The following is a 19706-nucleotide window of genomic DNA, read 5'->3' on the forward strand; positions in this document are numbered from 1 at the left end:
CCACAGCACGGCGCTAAAGGGTCACATCAAACAGCTGAGATGTGGGCGGAAAGTGAACCCGGAAGTGTGCGGAAGGAAAACCACGTGAATGAACAACGGAGGCTACAACAACATAACGAGTAGCATTTTATCAGCAGCGCTATGGTAAACTAGACTGTTATAACGCTGTTGATGTGTCATTCAAATATGACATGAGTTTATTAGCTGGCTAGTTATCCATCAATGTGCACGTTGCTGGCCTGCAAGTGGCCTTGTATTTGCTGCAAAGAGGAGATACACAAACGAACCAATTTTTTTTGTGTGTGTGAAGGTTTGTGAAATATATAGAAAGCTTGATTGTGGATGATTTGACAGAGCTGAGGTTGTTGTTGGTAGTATATTATTATTATTATATTAGCTAACTATCTTGATAAGACAACGTTAAATGATGTTATGTGACATTATTTTTTTCCTGATTGAATTTGCTGCAGACGGGGTGTTATTTTAACATGGTCTAGCTATAATGTTGTATAAACGTTGACAAAATGCGAACTCCCTCGACGGAGTAAATGGGGGAAACCCGAGGCTTTCTGAAGTGAAGGCTTCGACGCTTTCCCCCCAAATTGTGCCGGAAGACAATTACATTTACATTTAAGTCATTTAGCAGACGCTCTTATCTAATCAGATCTTAATGATCTGTTAATAATGCACATTTACTGACAGAGGTATATATATTTTTTATCCGTTTTCATTATAACATCGTGGTACAGCGGTAAATTACAATTCCAGATTTGCATCATGCTTCTCATTTTTCTCTTCCAAGTTGATTATTTGTACAAAAAAAAGTAATCTATGGCATTATTTGGGATGCTTAAGACAGACGCGTATACTAAATAAAAACGAATTATTTGAACAACCGTGCAAAAGAGGAGAAAAAATACATTAAAATAGTGTGCAATTATACGCTCACGACCCTGAATGTTCCCTCCTCTACCTGCTAAACGAGCTACCGGTCAGGATAACGTGTTTTCGGTCAAATCTAAGCAGGACCGTGACCAGCAGAGGTCGGAAATCAGTGGCGTTTTGCGACACCCGGTTTGAAAAACCACGTGATCAAACGACGCTTGGGACGTCATTCGTGACGTCCTTCTGATAAAGTGATAGTTAAGAACAAATTCTTATTTACAATGACGGCCTGTCAAAAAGGCCTCCTGCGGGGACGGGGGCTAGGATATAGGACAAAATATACATCACGACAAGAGAGACAACAACACGACATAAAGAGAGACCTAAGATAACAACACAACATGACAACAACATGGTACATAACATTATTGGGCTACAGACAACAGCACAAAGGGCAAGAAGGTTAGAGATATTAGAGATGTATATATCACTACTACAGAATGATTTGTAATGTTTTGACGAAGGGTTAGCTTATCTAACGTTACTGTGACTAGATGCAGCACATCCCTGATCAATACAAACCCTAACAGCTAATGCTATCTTCTGTACTCAACCAACCAGGAAGTTCATGACCATGACTGAATGTGGGGAGCCAATTAGCTCTAGTTTAGGCCCCTGTAATATGGATGGAGTTGAGTTTATTTAACATTTATTTAACTAGGCAAGTCAGTTAACACATTCTTATTTACAATGAGGGCCTTCCCCCTGGGCCTGGACAACGCTGGGCCAATTGTGCGCCGCCCTATGGGACTCCCAGTCACGGCCGGTTGTGATACAGCCTGGAATCAAACCAGGGTCTGTAGTGACACCTCTAGCACTGAGATGCAGTGCCTTAGACCGCTGCGCCACTCGGGAGCCCTATTATAGTGAGTTTACTAATAATATAGCCTGACTATAGCCTGCTGTATTTGCCTGTCTGAACCCACAGGACATCATGATAAGTCCACTACAAGAGCTGAAGAAGGAAGATGCATACTAATTTCAACTGGTGTGAAACGGCTAGCTAGTTAGCGGTGCGCTAGTTAGCGGTGCGCGCTAGTTGCATTTCAATCGGTGACATCACTCGCTCTGAGACCTTGAAGTAGTTGTTTCCCTTGCTGTAGCTTTTTTTTTGAGGAGCGATAGGTAACGATGCTTCGAGGGTAACGTTGTTGTTGTTCAAAGGGAACTCTGGTTCAAGCCCATGTTGGGGCGAGGAGAGTGACGGTAGCAACACTGTTACACTAATACTGTATGTCTCTCAGTATTTAGGAATGGTCTAACCACCAGACACCATGTTGAGTCGTCTACAGGAGCTGAAGAAGGAGGAGGAGACCCTCCTGAAGATTAAAGTTATGCTGCAGGACCAGCTCAACAGACTCAAGGTACAGCTACCTTCTGTTTTACCTCACCTATGTAAATAAGTATGGCATCCTTCCCTCCTCCTTCAAGTATTTATTGTATTTGGGGTTTATTATGGATCCCCATTAGTTCCTGCTAAGGCAGCAGCTACTCTTCCTGGGGTTTATTATGGATCCCCATTAGTTCCTGTTGCCAAGGCAGCAGCTACTCTTCCTGGGGTTTATTATGGATCCCCATTAGTTCCTGTTGCCAAGGGCAGTCTTCCTGGGGTTTATTATGGAGCCCCATTAGTTCCTGTTGCCAAGGCAGCAGCTACTCTTCCTGGGGGTTTATTATGGATCCCCATTAGTTCCTGTTGCCAAGGCAGCAGCTACTCTTCCTGGGGTTTATTATGGATCCCCATTAGTTCCTGTTGCCAAGGCAGCAGTTACTCTTCCTGGGGTTTATTATGGAGCCCCATTAGTTCCTGTTGCCAAGGCAGCAGCTACTCTTCCTGGGGTTTATTATGGATCCCCATTAGTTCCTGCCAAGGCAGCAGCTACTCTTCCTGGGGTTTAATATGGATCCCCATTAGTTCCTGCCGAGGCAGCAGCTACTCTTCCTGGGGTTTATTATGGATCCCCATTAGTTCCTGCCAAGGCAGCAGCTACTCTTCCTGGGGTTTAATATGGATCCCCATTAGTTCCTGCCAAGGCAGCAGCTACTCTTCCTGGGGTTTATTATGGATCCCCATTAGTTCCTGTTGCCAAGGCAGCAGCTACTCTTCCTGGGGTTTATTATGGATCCCCATTAGTTCCTGCCGAGGCAGCAGCTACTCTTCCTGGGGTTTATTATGGATCCCCATTAGTTCCTGCCGAGGCAGCAGCTACTCTTCCTGGGGTTTATTATGGATCCCCATTAGTTCCTGCCAAGGCAGCAGCTACTCTTCCTGGGGTTTATTATGGATCCCCATTCGTTCCTGCCAAGGCAGCAGCTACTCTTCCTGGGGTTTATTATGGATCCCCATTAGTTCCTGCCAAGGCAGCAGCTACTCTTCCTGGGGTTTATTATGGATCCCCATTAGTTCCTGTTGCCAAGGCAGCAGCTACTCTTCCTGGGGTTTATTATGAATCCCCATTAGTTCCTGCCAAGGCAGCAGCTACTCTTCCTGGGGTTTATTATGGATCCCCATTAGTTCCTGCCAAGGCAGCAGCTACTCTTCCTGGGGTTTATTATGGATCCCCATTAGTTCCTGTCGAGGCAGCAGCTACTCTTCCTGGGGTTTATTATGGATCCCCATTAGTTCCTGCCAAGGCAGCAGCTACTCTTCCTGGGGTTTATTATGGATCCCCATTAGTTCCTGCCAAGGCAGCAGCTACTCTTCCTGGGGTTTATTATGGATCCCCATTCGTTCCTGCCAAGGCAGCAGCTACTCTTCCTGGGGTTTATTATGGATCCCCATTAGTTCCTGCCAAGGCAGCAGCTACTCTTCCTGGGGTTTATTATGGATCCCCATTAGTTCCTGTTGCCAAGGCAGCAGCTACTCTTCCTGGGGTTTATTATGAATCCCCATTAGTTCCTGCCAAGGCAGCAGCTACTCTTCCTGGGGTTTATTATGGATCCCCATTAGTTCCTGCCAAGGCAGCAGCTACTCTTCCTGGGGTTTATTATGGATCCCCATTAGTTCCTGTCGAGGCAGCAGCTACTCTTCCTGGGGTTTATTATGGATCCCCATTAGTTCCTGCCAAGGCAGCAGCTACTCTTCCTGGGGTTTATTATGGATCCCCATTAGTTCCTGCCAAGGCAGCAGCTACTCTTCCTGGGGTTTATTATGGATCCCCATTAGTTCCTGTTGCCAAGGCAGCAGCTACTCTTCCTGGGGTTTATTATGGATCCCCATTAGTTCCTCATATTTACAACACATTATGTGTTTTCCCTCAGGGCACTACCTACATATACACTACATGGCCAAAAGTATGTAGACACCTGCTCATCGAACATCTCATTACAAAATCATGAGCATTAATGTGCCCCCCCCCCTTTTGCTGCCACCACTCTTCTGGGAAGGCTTTCCCCTAGATGTTGGAACATTGCTGCTATAACGGCCTCCACTCTTCTGGGAAGGCTTTCCACTAGATGTTGGAACATTGCTGCTATAACAGCCTCCACCCTTCCTGGAAGGCTTTCCACTAGATGTTGGAACATTGCTGCTATAACAGCCTCCACTCTTCTGGGAAGGCTTTCCACTAGAAGTTGGAACATTGCTGCTATAACAGCCTCCACTCTTCTGGGAAGGCTTTCCACTAGATGTTGGAACATTGCTGCGGGGACTTGCTTCGATTCAGCCTCAAGAGCATTAGTGAGGTCGGGGACTGATGTTTGCCGATAGGACTGGCTCGCGGTCGGTGTTCCACTTTGCGGCTGAGCCATTGTTGCACCTAGACGTTTCCACTTTACAATAACCGGTCTAGCAGGGCAGACATTTGACGAAGTGACTTGATGGAAAAATGGCATCCTATGACATACGCCATGTTAAAAGTCACTTAGCTCTTCAGTAAGGCCATTCTATGGGCTGTGTGCTCAATTTTATACACCCGTCAGCAACGGGTGTGTCTAAAATAGCAGAATCCACTCATTTGAAGTGGTGTCCACATACTTTTGATGTATTTAGTACTAACTTATTTCTTGCCACCCATTCTGAAACTGACTGCATCTCTTTGTTAAGTGTTGCAGTCATTTCAGTTGCTGTGGTAGCTGACGTGTATAGTGTTGAGTCATCAGTATACATAGACACACTGGCTTTACTTAGAGCCAGTGGCAGGTCGTTAGTCAAAATTGAAAAAAGCAAGGGGCCTAAACAGCTGCCCTGGGGAATTCCTGATTCTACCTGGATTATGTTGGAGAGGCTTCCATTAAAGAACACCCTCTGTGTTCTGTTAGACAGGTAACTCTTTATCCACATTATAGCAGGGGGTGTAAAGCCATAACACCCTCTGTGTTCTGTTAGACAGGCAACTCTTTATCCACAATATAGCAGGGGGTGTAAAGCCATAACACCCTCTGTGTTCTGTTAGACAGGCAACTCTTTATCCACATTATAGCAGGGGGTGTAAAGCCATAACACCCTCTGTGTTCTGTTAGACAGGCAACTCTTTATCCACATTATAGCAGGGGGTGTAAAGCCATAACACCCTCTGTGTTCTGTTAGACAGGCAACTCTTTATCCACAATATAGCAGAGGGTGTAAAGCCATAACACCCTCTGTGTTCTGTTAGACAAGTAACTCTTTATCCACATTATAGCAGGGGGTGTAAAGCCATAACACCCTCTGTGTTCTGTTAGACAGGTAACTCTTTATCCACATTATAGCAGGGGGTGTAAAGCCATAACACATACGTTTTTCCAGCAGCAGACTATGATCGATAATGTCAAAAACCGCACGGAAGTCTAACAAAACAGCTCCCACAATCTTTTTTAATCATCAATTTATCTCAGCCAATCATCAGTCATTTGTGTAACTGCTGTGCTTGTTGAGTGTCCTTCCCTATCAGCGTGCTGAAAGTCGTTGTTGTCAATTTGTTTACTGTACAATGACATTGTATCTGGTCAGACACCATTTTTTCCCAAAAAAAGTTTACTAAGGGTTGGTAACAGGCTGATTGTTTGGCTATTTGAGCCAGTAAAGGGTGCTTACTTTTGCTTCCCTCCAGGCCTGAGGGAACACACTTTCTAGGAGGCTTAGATTGAAGATATGGCAAATAGGAGTGACAATATCGTCCGCTATTATCCTCAGTAATTTTCCATCCAAGTTGTCAGACCCCAGTGGCTTGTCATTGTTCATAGACACTTAAAAAAAAAAAAAAATTTTTACTCGTCCACACTCAAATTGAGCTCCGGTGCTTCCTGTTTCCATTGATCATCCTTGAGATGATTCTACAACTTGATTGGAGTCCACCTGGGGTAAATTCAATTGATTGAACATGTTATGGAAAGGCACACACCTGTCTATATGAGGTCCCATAGTTGACAGTGTATGTCAAACCATGAGGTCGAAGGTTTTGTCCATAGAGAACGAGTCAGATTTGTGTTGAGGCACAGATCTGGGGAAGGGCAGCAAAACATGTTTGCCTGCATTGAAGGTCCCCAAGAACACAGCGGCCTCCATCATTCTGAAATGAAAAAAAGTTTGGAATCAAAGACTCTTCCTAGAGCTGGCCGCCCGGGCCGAACTGAGCAATCGAGGGAGGTGACCAAGAACCCGATGGTCACTCTGACAGAGCTCTAGAGTTCCTCTGTGGAGATGGGAGAACCTTCCAGAAGGACAACGATCTCTGCAGCACTCCACCAATCGGGACTTTATGGTAGAGAGGCCAGACGGAAGCCACTCCTCAGTAAAAGGCCCTTACAGCCCACACCTCAGACCATGTGAAACAAGATTCTCTGGTCTGATCCAACCAAGATTGAACTCTTTGGCCTGAATGCCAGGTGTCACTTCTAGAGGAAACCTGTCACCATCCCTACGGTAAAGCATTGTAGTGGAAGTATCATGCTGTGGGGATGTTTTTCAGCGGCAGGAACTGGGAGACTAGTCAGGATCGAGGGAAAGATGAATGGAGCAAAGTACAGAGAGATCCTTGATGAAAACCTGCTCCAGAGCACCCAGGTCCTCAGACTGGGGTGAAGGTTCACCTTCCAACAAGAAAATGAACCTAAGCACACAGCCAAGGCAACGCAGGAGTAGCTTCGGGACAAGTCTCTGAATGTCCTTGAGTGGCCCAGCCAGAGGACTGATTTTAACACGATAGAACATCTCTGGAGACCTGAAAATAGCTGTGCAGCAACGCTCCCCATCCAACCTGACAGAGCTTGAGAGGATCTGCAGAGAATGAGAGAAACTCCCCAAATACAGGTAAGAGTCATACCCAAGAAAAACTTGAGGCTGTAATTGCTGCCAAAGGTGCTTCAACAAAGTACTGAGTAAAGGGTCTGAATACTTATGTAAATGTAATTGTCTCTGTACTTTGCGTCTGGTTGCTCCTCATTACACACCACAGACCAGCAGCGTCTGGTTGCTCCTCATTACACACCACAGACCAGCAGCGTCTGGTTGCTCCTCATTACACACCACAGACCAGCAGCGTCTGGTTGCTCCTCATTACACACCACAGACCAGCAGCGTCTGGTTGCTCCTCATTACACACCACAGACCAGCAGCGTCTGGTTGCTCCTCATTACAAACCACAGACCAGCAGCGTCTGGTTGCTCCTCATTACACACCACAGACCAGCAGCGTCTGGTTGCTCCTCATTACACACCACAGACCAGCAGCGTCTGGTTGCTCCTCATTACACACCACAGACCAGCAGTGTCTGGTTGCTCCTCATTACAAACCACAGACCAGCAGCGTCTGGTTGCTCCTCATTACACACCACAGACCAGCAGTGTCTGGTTGCTCCTCATTACACACCACAGACCAGCAGTATCTGGTTGCTCCTCATTACACACCACAGACCAGCAGCGTCTGGTTGCTCCTCATTACACACCACAGACCAGCAGCGTCTGGCTGCTCCTCATTACACACCACAGACCAGCAGCGTCTGGTTGCTCCTCATTACACACCACAGACCAGCAGCGTCTGGTTGCTCCTCATTACAAACCACAGACCAGCAGCGTCTGGTTGCTCCTCATTACAAACCACAGACCAGCAGCGTCTGGTTGCTCCTCGTTACACACCACAGACCAGCAGCGTCTGGTTGCTCCTCATTACACACCACAGACCAGCAGCGTCTGGTTGCTCCTCATTACATTCATTATGGCTTGGAGGTAGAAGCTGTTTAGAAGACTCTTGCACCTAGACTTGGCGCTCCGGTACCGCTTGTCGTGCGGTAGCAGAGAGAACAGTCTGACTAGGGTGTCTGGAGTCTTTGACAATTTTTCGGGCCTTTTTCTGACACCGCCTATTATATAGGTCCTGGATGGCAGGAAGCTTGGCCGTTCACACTGCCCTCTGTAGCGCCTTGCGGTCGGAGGCCGAGCAGTTGCCGTACCAGGTTGTGATGCAACTGGTCAGGATGCTCTCGATGGTGCAGCTGTAGAACCTTTTGAGGATCTGAGGACCCCATGCCAAATCTTTTTAGTTTCCTGAGGGGGAATAGGCTTTGTTGTGCCATCTTCACGACTCTCTTGGTGTGTTTGGACCATGTTAGTTTGTTGGTGATGTGGACACCAAGGAACTTGAAGCTCTCAACCTGCTCCACTACAGCCCCGTCGATGAGAATGGGGGCGTGCTCGGCCCTCTTTTTTCCCTCCCTGTAGTCCACAATCATCTCCTTTTGTCTTGATCTATGAGGCGGGACCTTTCACCTATCAGACCATGTTAGTTCAGAAGGATGCTTGTCAACCCTTTTCAAACAGGGCCACCTAGCCTGAAATCCAGAACCTAATATTCCACTTCACGTACTCTGTCATGCTCAACATGTTTAGCATGTCAAGGGGTGGAATGATGACTTGGGGTACCGGTACCTTATGTTTACTACCCTCCTGAGTAATGATGGGTAATGCCATATATATGACTGTCTGTCATTTTTAATTTTTTTTTAGTTTGAAGAAGGGGCCCTAAAGTCCATCATCAACGCTCAGACAGACGAAGGTCCTTCACAACCTGCCAGTCCTCCTGAGGTACTGCACACGCGTCTCTCACACACACACACACACACACGTCTCTCACACACACACACACACACACACACGTCTCACACACGTCTCTCACACACACGTCTCACACACACACACACACACGTCTCTCACACACACACACGTCTCACACACACACACACGTCTCACACACACACGTCTCACCCCCACACACACACACGTCTCTCACACACACACACACGTCTCTCTCACACACACACACACACACACACACACACACACACACACACGTCTCACACACACAAGTCTCTCACACACACCTCCCTCACCTCTTGTTCCCTGCAGGTTCCTCTGAACCTGGATGACGAAGCAGTGATCAACCAGACCAAACTGCTGCTGAGTGGTCCTGTAGACTACCACATAGAGGAGGAAGAGGAGGAGGAGGAAGATGAGGAGGAGGAGGACGAAGACGACGACAACAATGAGCTTGAAGCAGTGCCTGAGGAAGACGAAGAGGACGACGATTATTACTGAGTGGACCTGTCCCAAAATGGCCCCCTGTTCCCAATGTAGTGCACTGGGCTTGAGCAGGGACCTGGACAAATGTAGTGCACTGCATAGGTAATAGGATGTGATTTGGGACGTTGCCAGTGTATTGACCTCCTATAGAGGAGATGTGTGTGTATATAATATTACAGACTGTGTTTTTGTTTTGCATCCTGTACTTCTGAAGTTATTTATGATCTATTATTATTATTATTAGTTAAACTACTAACTTACAGTGAGTAAATAAAATGTAGCCTGGGTGCAGGTCTGAGACCAGGCTTATTGTCATTCCATAATGACAGCAGTAGAGTTGGCTAGAGTACAAACAGATCTGAGACCAGGCTTATTGTCATTCCATAATGACAGCAGTAGAGTTGGCTAGAGTACAAACAGATCTGAGACCAGGCTTATTGTCATTCCATAATGACAGCAGTAGAGTTGGCTAGAGTACAAACAGGTCTGAGACCAGGCTTATTGTCATTCCATAATGACAGCAGTAGAGTTGGCTAGAGTACAAACAGGTCTGAGACCAGGCTTATTGTCATTCCATAATGACAGCAGTAGAGTTGGCTAGAGCACAAACAGGTCTGAGACCAGGCTTATTGTCATTCCATAATGACAGCAGTAGAGTTGGCCTAGAGCACAAACAGATCTGAGACCAGGCTTATTGTCATTCCATAATGACAGCAGTAGAGTTGGCTAGAGTACAAACAGATCTGAGAACAGGCTTATTGTCATTCCATAATGACAGCAGTAGAGTTGGCTAGAGCACAAACAGGTCTGAGACCAGGCTTATTGTCATTAAATAATGACAGCAGTAGAGTTGGCTAGAGCACAAACAGATCTGAGAACAGGCTTATTGTCATTCCATAATGACAGCAGTAGAGTTGGCTAGAGCACAAACAGGTCTGAGACCAGGCTAGATGTAAATGTATTGTTTTACATTTACATACATTACATTTAAGTCATTTAGCAGACGCTCTTATCCAGAGCGACTTACAAATTGGTGCTTTCACCTTATGACATCCAGTGGAACAGCCACTTTACAATAGTGCATCTAGGTCTTTTAAGGGGGGTGAGAAGGATTACTTTATCCAGTAAGAACACGAACAGGAATGAACTGTGTTCTCCCTCACGTTAATTAATAAGGTCTGTTGGTGCTTGTATAGTCACTGTTCTCATGTTATACATAATATTGTAGCGATCCTTGCTAATATGAGCCACGTTACAATTCCCGCCAAGTGGGTTAACCCTATTGGCACGACACATGGAGGGGTTGTTCTTTCAGGTTCGCTTCCCTGTCTGGGACCAGGCTGTAAAACCATTAGAGTTGTTGTTCCATACCCGGTTCTCGTTCAGTACCTCTCACTGGTCCAGCGGTAATTGTAGTGTTCAATGCTTGTAGCTCACTGTTCTACTGTTGATGTGTGTGTGTGTGTCTCTCTGTGGATGTTGAGGCATGAATCTAGTAGGGAGGTATTCAGAACATACCGTCTCGGTACCATACCGGGGAATATGGTATTACCGAATGTGTACACAAAGGGTACTATTTTTGTTGTTTAAAACTATACTGAACCAAAATATTTTTAAAAAACGCAACAAGTTCAAAGTTCATATTAAGAAAAATCTGTCAATTGAAATCAATTCATTAGGCGCTAATCTATAGATTTCACATGACTGGGAATACAGATATGCATCTGTTGGTCACAGATACCTTCAAAGAAAATGGGATCTCGTTGTGGTATTTCTGTGCATTCAAATTCTCTAAAACGACGCGGCTCATGGTGGAGAAATTAACGTTAAATTCTCTGTCAACAGCTCCGGTGGACATTCCTGCAGTCAGTATGCCAACTCTCTCAAAACTTGAAACATCTGTGGCATTGTGTTGTGTGACATCTGCACATTTTAGAGTGGCCTTTTATTGTCCCCCAACACAAGGTGCACCTATGTAATGATCACGCCGTTTAAATCGGCTTCTTGATATGCCACACCTGTCAGATGGATGGATTATTTTAGCACAAGGAGATGCAACTCACTGACAGATTTAAACACATTTGTGCACAACGTTTTAGAGAAAGAAGCTTTTTGTGTGTATGGTATGGACCAATTCTGGGATCTTTTATTTCAGCTCATGAAACATGAAACCAACACTTTACTTGTTGCGTTTTTATATTGTCGTTCAGTGTATCTAGGCAACAGGGCTCTTGATCCAGGAGGGGATTTAATGTCTCTGCTGTAACCCACGAAGCTTAATGTTGACATCTAGACACTTAGCGAGCAAGTTAGCAAACCAAATGAAACAGCTGGAGCAGTGACTTAGCATAAACCCCCCCCCCCCCCAGTTCCCCGCAACGATTGCAAATTATACCGTCGGTATTTCTAAATACCACCCATAGTCCAGAACCAGAGCAAACTTGGGTTCAACTACTTTTTTTCAAATAACTTCGTTGTGCTTGATTTGAGCTCGTCTGTTGCAAACGGAACCAACAGAACAAAACGACAGCAACCTGACACTGCGTGCAGAGTCAAGCAAACGCTCAAATATTGGGGTTTTCAAAAGGATTTTGAACCCAGGTCCCGAGCCAGAGGAATCACGATCTCTCTATTTAATAACAGAGCATGAAACCATGTGTACGGCTGGGCCATATTGGATATAAGGAGACGGACAGTACAGTGGAGATCAATACATTACTGTATCAACGATAACATGCAGACTGTGCAGTATGTTATGAGGGTTAAAATTCATGAGCACAAAATAAAGAACAATGGCAAGATGGTAGATCTCTTACCGCTTTTCTACTTATAAACACATTTAGCATAATCAGTTCAAGTTTATACTTTTAATTTTGTAAACTAGTGTTTTATCTCTAAATTCTTTTAGGGTGTTTTCACTGATTTCCTGTCCTCTTTAAAGTGAACCCTGCGGTGAAACAAAATAACTCCGTTCCCTTTGTGTTCACACTGGCCTTGCCTTTGAATGAGGACTCAACTCTTTTGCCAGTTCACGTCCCCTGTTTTGTGGTCCGTGTCCTTTATGTTGCTATGTATAGAAAGCACGTTCAGTCAATGTACTCTGGGTCTTTACAAAGTACAGGACAAGCCCTTCCATCAGTCCGGACTGATAGATATTTTAATCATTTATTTTATTGAACCATTATTTAACTAGGCAAGTCAGTTTAGAACAAATTCTTATTTACAATGACGGACGACGCTGGGCCAATTGTGCTAATTGTAATACCGCTTAGATTTTAATAGCTAATAGATTACATTTAGTTAAAATATTAGATAGAATAATTGTAATCAGAGGATACTATTAACACGTAAATATTATTGATAACAGAATAAATAGCAGAAGAATAACTTCTGTAATTGAAAATTGTACCGTTACACCCAAAGTAGGCTATTAAGAAATATAATTGATTTTGTACCCTACGTTGTATTCTTGCACTATTCAAACCCCACAATCAATAAACAGCGTATGAAGCTCTCTTAGCCTATCGATCACATATTGCAACAAAAAAATAATCTCTGCATCCTTGACAATCGCTAATCAAATAAAATTAAAAAAACAGCACACTTTTTTTTTTCAGCGAACCTGCTGTGTAAATCATTAGTCAAACAGTCATCTAAAACGAGAGCTTCTATTGGACAACTTCAGGTAAACTCCTCCCCGTTCCGTTCCCGTCTGCCTCCGGTCTAAGAAACGTTTTGCAACAGAATTGTCATAATGAAAGTGCTGGGAGTACAGAGCCAAAACAACAATGACAAAAATGTGTCACTGGCCCAATACTTTTGGAGTTTACTGAACTTGACATGGTATAAGCCATCTCACTCTTGAGGTAAATCAAGGCTACACACCACACAAATCATGTCACGTAATACTGTACATTCCTTTTCTAATTTAATGACACCTATCCATAGATTAGGTCACCCACTCCATCCCTACTGATAACGCAGTGCCGAAACGTTCCTCTGGTCCACCTCCACCCACTCCATCCCTACTGATAACGCAGTGCCGAAACGTTCCTCTGGTCCACCTCCACCCACTCCATCCCTACTGATAACGCAGTGCCGAAACGTTCCTCTGGTCCACCTCCACCCACTCCATCCCTACTGATAACGCAGTGCCAAAACTTTCCTCTGGTCCACCTCCACCCACACATCCAACCAACCATTCAGCATTTTCTGAAAAGGGTAACAATGCACAGTGGATCACAATAAGGTCTTCTGTTTTCAGCCTGTTACCAGACAACGAGGCTTGCTGTCTTCAGCCTGCTACCGGACAACAAGGCTTGCTGTTTTCAGCCTGCTACCGGACAACAAGGCCTGCTGTTTTCAGCCTGCTACCGGACAACAAGGCCTGCTGTTTTCAGCCTGCTACCGGACAACAAGGCCTGCTGTCTTCAGCCTGCTACCGGACAACAAGGCTTGCTGTCTTCAGCCTGCTACCAGACAACGAGGCTTGCTGTTTTCAGCCTGCTACCGGACAACAAGGCTTGCTGTTTTCAGCCTGCTACCGGACAACAAGGCCTGCTGTTTTCAGCCTGCTACCGGACAACAAGGCTTGCTGTTTTCAGCCTGCAAGGCCTGCTGACAACAAGGCTTGCTGTTTTCAGCCTGCTACCAGACAACAAGGCCTGCTGTTTTCAGCCCTACCGGACAACAAGGCTGTCTTCAGCCTGACAGACAAGGCTTGCTGTTTTCAGCCTGCTACCGGACAACAAGGCTTGCTGTTTTCAGCCTGCTACCGGACAACAAGGCTGGCTGTTTTCAGCCTGCTACCGGACAACAAGGCCTGCTGTTTTCAGCCTGCTACCGGACAACAAGGCTTGCTGTCTTCAGCCTGCTACCGGACAACGAGGCTTGCTGTTTTCAGCCTGCTACCGGACAACAAGGCTTGCTGTCTTCAGCCTGCTACCGGACAACAAGGCCTGCTGTTTTCAGCCTGCACAGGTTCTGTACTGTAGAACCACACCAAACTGTACTGTAGAACCAAACTGAGCTATAGAACCACACCAAACTGTACTGTAGAACCACACCAAACTGTACTGTAGAACCACACCAAACTGTGCTATAGAACCACACCAAACTGTGCTGTAAAACCACAGCAAACTGTACTGTAGAACCACACCAAACTGTGCTATAGAACCACACCAAACTGTGCTGTAGAACCACACCAAACTGTACTGTAGAACCACACCAAACTGTGCTATAGAACCACACCAAACTGTGCTGTAGAACCACACCAAACTGTACTGTAGAACCACAGCAAACTGTGCTATAGAACCACACCAAACTGTGCTGTAGAACCACACCAAACTGATATAGAACCACACCAAACTGTAGAACCACACCAAACTGTGCTGTAGAATCTCACCAAACTGTGCTGTAGAACCACACCAAACTGTACTGTAGAACCACACCAAACTGTACTGTAGAACCACACCAAACTGTCACTACTGTAACTTGAAGGTATCATTTCACTACTGTAACTTAAGGAGAGAATCATTTCACTACTGTAACTTAAGGAGAGAATCATTTCACTACTGTAACTTACGGAGATAATCATTTCACTACTGTAACTTAAGGAGATAATCATTTCACTACTGTAACATTAAGGAGATAATCATTTCACTACTGTAACTTAAGGAGAGAATCATTTCACTACTGTAACTTACGGAGATAATCATTTCACTACTGTACATTAAGGAGAGAATCATTTCACTACTGTAATGTGTCGTTTAACTATCCCATGCTCTGCTATCCCTCATGTCTATTGCCACATTGCCATTGTCCCAGTCCCATACTGTAAACAGAATAGTATCAGCCTCTCCTACATTAGCTTTGATTATAGAGTAAACCCTAGTTTGTAAAGGATCTGTGTGCCGAAGCAGAATGTGCTCACACACCATTGAGTTTCAATAGTGGGGGTATTTTGGACCAGTGGGGTATTTTGGACCAGACCGCTCTATAGAGTCCAGTGGGCTGGATGCTTCTAGCCTGTTTGGTTTGGTGGCTAACAGCACTGACGGGGGTTACATACGCAGGTGTTGTCTTGATGTGAAGAGATAACAGGGACTTCAATCAATCTCCCTCTATCCCATTTCATGCCGTTTTCCAGGCAGGACTCATGCTGAACCTTTGACAGGTATGTGTGTGTGTGTGTGTGTGCATTTCACAGAAAGAGGCACATGTCTGTGCATGGAGAACGGCATTCTGCATGTTTTTTTATTTAATTTAATTTATATTTAATTGAACCTTTATTTAACTAGGCAAGTCAGTTATTATTTACAATGACGTCCTCCCCCGGTCAAACCCGGACGACGCTGGGCCAATTGTGCGCCGCCCTATGGGACTCCCAATCACGGGCCGGTTGTGATACAGCCTGGATTCGAACCAGGGTGTCTGTAGTGACGCCTCTAGCACTGAGACTCAGTGTCTTAGACCGCTAGGGCCACTCAGGAGCCTGTAGTGACGCCTCTAGCACTGAGACTCAGTGTCTTAGACCGCTAGGGCCACTCGGGAGCCTGTAGTGACGCCTCTAGCACTGAGACTCAGTGTCTTAGACCGCTAGGGCCACTCGGGAGCCTGTAGTGACGCCTCTAGCACTGAGACTCAGTGTCTTAGACTGCTAGGGCCACTCGGGAGCCTGTAGTGACGCCTCTAGCACTGAGACTCAGTGTCTTAGACCGCTAGGGCCACTCAGGAGCCTGTAGTGTTTGCTGCAGTGTGTTGTAATACAGTTTCTGTACAGCACTTTGAGATATCAGCTGATGTACGAAGGGCTATATAAATACATTTGATTTGATTTGATTAATAACTCAGCCAGGTAACACCACTGTGAGAGCAGTGTCTGCAGACTGTCAATGGCAGTGTGTCATCTCTCTCTCTCCCTCCCTCCCTCTCTCTCTCTCTCTCCCTCCCTCCCTCTCTCTCTCCCTCCCTCCCTCCCTCCCTCCCTCTCTCCCTCCCTCTCCCTCTCTCTCCCTACCGCCGCTCTCTCCCTCCCTCCCCTCTCTCTCTCCCTCCCTACCTCTCTCTACCTCTCCCTCCCTACCTCTCTCTACCTCTCCCTCCCTCTCTCTCTCTCTCCCTCCCTCTCTGTCCCTCCCTCCCTCCCTCTCTCTCCCTCCCTCTCTCTCTCCCCTCCCCATCTCCCTCCCTCTCTCTCCCCTCCCCTCTCTCTCTCTGCCTCTCCCTCCCTCCCCTCTCTCTCCCTCCCTCTCTCTCTACCTCTCCCTCCCTCCCTCTCTCTCTCTACCCCCTCTCCCTCTCTCTCTCTGCCTCTCCCTCCCTCCCTCTCTCTACCTCTCCCTCCCTCTCCCTCCCTCCCTCTCTCTCTCTCCCCCTCCCTCTCTCTCTCTCTATCCCTCTCTCTCTATCCCCTCTCTCTCTCTCTCTCTCCCTCCCCCTACCCTCCCTCCCTCTCTCTATCCCTCTCCCTCTCTACCCCCTCCCCTCTCTCTCTCTGCCTCTCCCTCCCTCCCTCTCTCTACCTCTCCCTCCCTCCCTCTCTCTCTCTACCTCTCCCTCCCTCTACCCTCTCCCCCCTCCCTCTCTCTCTCTCTATCCCTCTCTCTCTATCCCTCTCCCTCTCATTGCTCCAACAGAGTTTTGTGTCATAGAATGGATCTCTTGTGAGATACAGCTTCAAGCCTGGTTTTGAATTGCTGCTGGAAAACAAAGATATTGATAAGGCAGTGGAATAACGTCTTGAGTTTATTGATTTTTTTTCTGCTGTTCTCTTGGTGCAAATGTTGCTCATATCCTTGGAAATGACATATACATAGACATATTATACCATTAGACATATTATACCCTTAGACATATTATACCCCTAGACATATTATACCATTAGACATATTATACCCTTAGACATATTATACCCTTAGACATATTATACCCCTAGACATATTATACCCTTAGACATATTATACCATTAGACAGTAGATATATTATACCATTAAACATATTATACCCTTAGACATATTATACCATTAGACATATTATACCATTAGACATATTATACCCCTAGACATTTCATACCATTAGACATATTATACCATTAGACATATTATATCATTAGACATATTATACCATTAGACAGTAACAGAAACCAACGGTAACAGGACACCCTGTAGTCTGCTGAACCCTACAGGACACCCTGTAGTCTGCTGAACCCTACAGGGCACCCTGTAGTCTGCTGAACCCTACAGGACACCCTGTATTCTGCTGAACCCAACGGTAACAGGACATCCTGTAGTCTGCTGAACCCTACAGGACACCCTGCAGTCTGCTGAACCCTACAGGACACCCTGTAGTCTGCTGAACCCTACAGGGCACCCTGTAGTCTGCTGAACCCTACAGGGCACCCTGAAGCCTGCTGAACCCTACAGGGCACCCTGCAGTCTGCTGAACCCTACAGGACACCCTGCAGTCTGCTGAACCCTACAGGACACCTGCTGAACCCTACAGGACACCCTGTAGTCTGCTGAACCCTACAGGGCACCCTGCAGTCTGCTGAACCCTACAGGACACCCTGCAGTCTGCTGAACCCTACAGGACACCCTGTAGTCTGCTGAACCCTACAGGGCACCCTGCAGTCTGCTGAACCCTACAGGGCACCCTGTAGTCTGCTGAACCCTACAGGACACCCTGTAGTCTGCTGAACCCTACAGGACACCCTGTAGTCTGCTGAACCCTACAGGGCACCCTGTAGTCTGCTGAACCCTACAGGGCACCCTGTAGTCTGCTGAACCCTACAGGGCACCCTGTAGCCTGCTGAACCCTACAGGACACCCTGTAGTCTGCTGAACCCTACAGGGCACCCTGTAGTCTGCTGAACCCTACAGGACACCCTGCAGTCTGCTGAACCCTACAGGACACCCTGTAGTCTGCTGAACCCTACAGGGCACCCTGTATTCTGCTGAACCCTACAGGACACCCTGTAGTCTGCTGAACCCTATAGGGCACCCTGCAGTCTGCTGAACCCTACAGGCACCCTGTAGTCTGCTGAACCCTACAGGACACCCTGTAGTCTGCTGAACCCTACAGGGCACCCTGCAGTCTGCTGAACCCTACAGGCACCCTGTAGTCTGCTGAACCCTACAGGACACCCTGTAGTCTGCTGAACCCAACGGTAACAGGGCACCCTGTAGTCTGCTGAACCCTACAGGACACCCTGCAGTCTGCTGAACCCTACAGGACACCCTGCAGTCTGCTGAACCCTACAGGACACCCTGCAGTCTGCTGAACCCTACAGGCACCCTGTAGTCTGCTGAACCATACAGGACACCCTGTAGTCTGCTGAACCCAACGGTAACAGGACACCCTGTAGTCTGCTGAACCCTACAGGACACCCTGTAGTCTGCTGAACCCTACAGGACACCCTGTAGTCTGCTGCTGAACCCTACAGGACACCCTGTAGTCTGCTGAACCCTACAGGGCACCCTGTATTCTGCTGAACCCTACAGGACACCCTGCAGTCTGCTGAACCCTACAGGACACCCTGTAGTCTGCTGAACCCTACAGGACACCCTGTAGTCTGCTGAACCCTACAGGACACCCTGTAGTCTGCTGAACCCTACAGGCACCCTGTAGTCTGCTGAACCCTACAGGACACCCTGTAGTCTGCTGAACCCTACAGGGCACCCTGTAGTCTGCTGAACCCTACAGGACACCCTGTATTCTGCTGAACCCAACGGTAACAGGGCACCCTGTAGCCTGCTGAACCCTACAGGACACCCTGTAGTCTGCTGAACCCTACAGGACACCCTGTATTCTGCTGAACCCAACGGTAACAGGACACCATTCCTCTTTACAAAACTGTTTCAGTTCAGCAATTGTCTTGGGATGTCTTGTGTGAACCGTTCTCTTGAGGTCATGCCACAGCATCTCAAATCGGATTGAGGTCAGGACTCTGACTGGGCCACTCCAGAAGGCGTATTTTCTTCTGTTGAAGCCACTGTTGTAGATTTACTTCTGTGTTTTGGGTCGTTGTCCTGTTGCATCACCCAACTTCTGTTGAGCTTCAATTGTCGGACAGACATTGTTGGACAGCCTAACATTCTCCTGCAAAATGTCTGGATAATTTTGCGAATTCATTTTCCCGTCGATGATAGCAATCTGCCCAGGCCCTGAGGCAGCCCCAAACCACAATGCTCCCTCCACCAGACTTTACAGTTGGGATGAGGTTTTGATGTTGGTGTGTTGTGCCTTTTTCTCTCCACACATAGTGTTGT

The 19706-nt window shown here is 46.6% G+C and overlaps 2 protein-coding genes across 6 annotated transcripts in view; both read left to right on the forward strand.

Annotated features, from left to right (window-relative positions):
• Positions 1 to 47: 47 nt before the first annotated feature.
• On the forward strand, positions 48 to 9738 carry snapc5 (small nuclear RNA activating complex, polypeptide 5). 3 transcript variants are annotated; one of them, XM_029656384.2, is made up of 4 exons: positions 48 to 144; positions 2190 to 2309; positions 8866 to 8943; positions 9265 to 9738. In XM_029656384.2, the coding sequence occupies exons 2-4, from the start codon at positions 2220 to 2222 to the stop codon at positions 9451 to 9453; spliced, it is 357 nt and encodes a 118-aa protein (XP_029512244.1). In that variant the 5' UTR covers positions 48 to 144; positions 2190 to 2219; the 3' UTR covers positions 9454 to 9738. The 3 variants fall into 3 exon arrangements, with proteins under 3 accessions (XP_029512244.1, XP_029512243.1, XP_064858916.1); XM_029656383.2 differs by having other exon boundaries at positions 64 to 310; XM_065002844.1 differs by lacking the exon at positions 48 to 144 and adding an exon at positions 1333 to 1811.
• Positions 9739 to 15441: 5703 nt separating this feature from the next.
• lctlb (lactase-like b) overlaps positions 15442 to 19706 on the forward strand; it is a 39310-nt gene continuing 35045 nt past the window's right edge. For all 3 annotated transcript variants that reach the window (XM_065002848.1, XM_065002849.1, XM_065002850.1), the window contains exon 1: positions 15442 to 15613. The gene's annotated coding sequence lies outside the window, so the exon portion shown is untranslated. The remainder of the gene's footprint in view (positions 15614 to 19706) is intronic.

The sequence above is a fragment of the Oncorhynchus nerka genome, linkage group LG17 (assembly GCF_034236695.1).
Source record: "Oncorhynchus nerka isolate Pitt River linkage group LG17, Oner_Uvic_2.0, whole genome shotgun sequence".
Taxonomy (NCBI): domain Eukaryota; kingdom Metazoa; phylum Chordata; class Actinopteri; order Salmoniformes; family Salmonidae; genus Oncorhynchus; species Oncorhynchus nerka.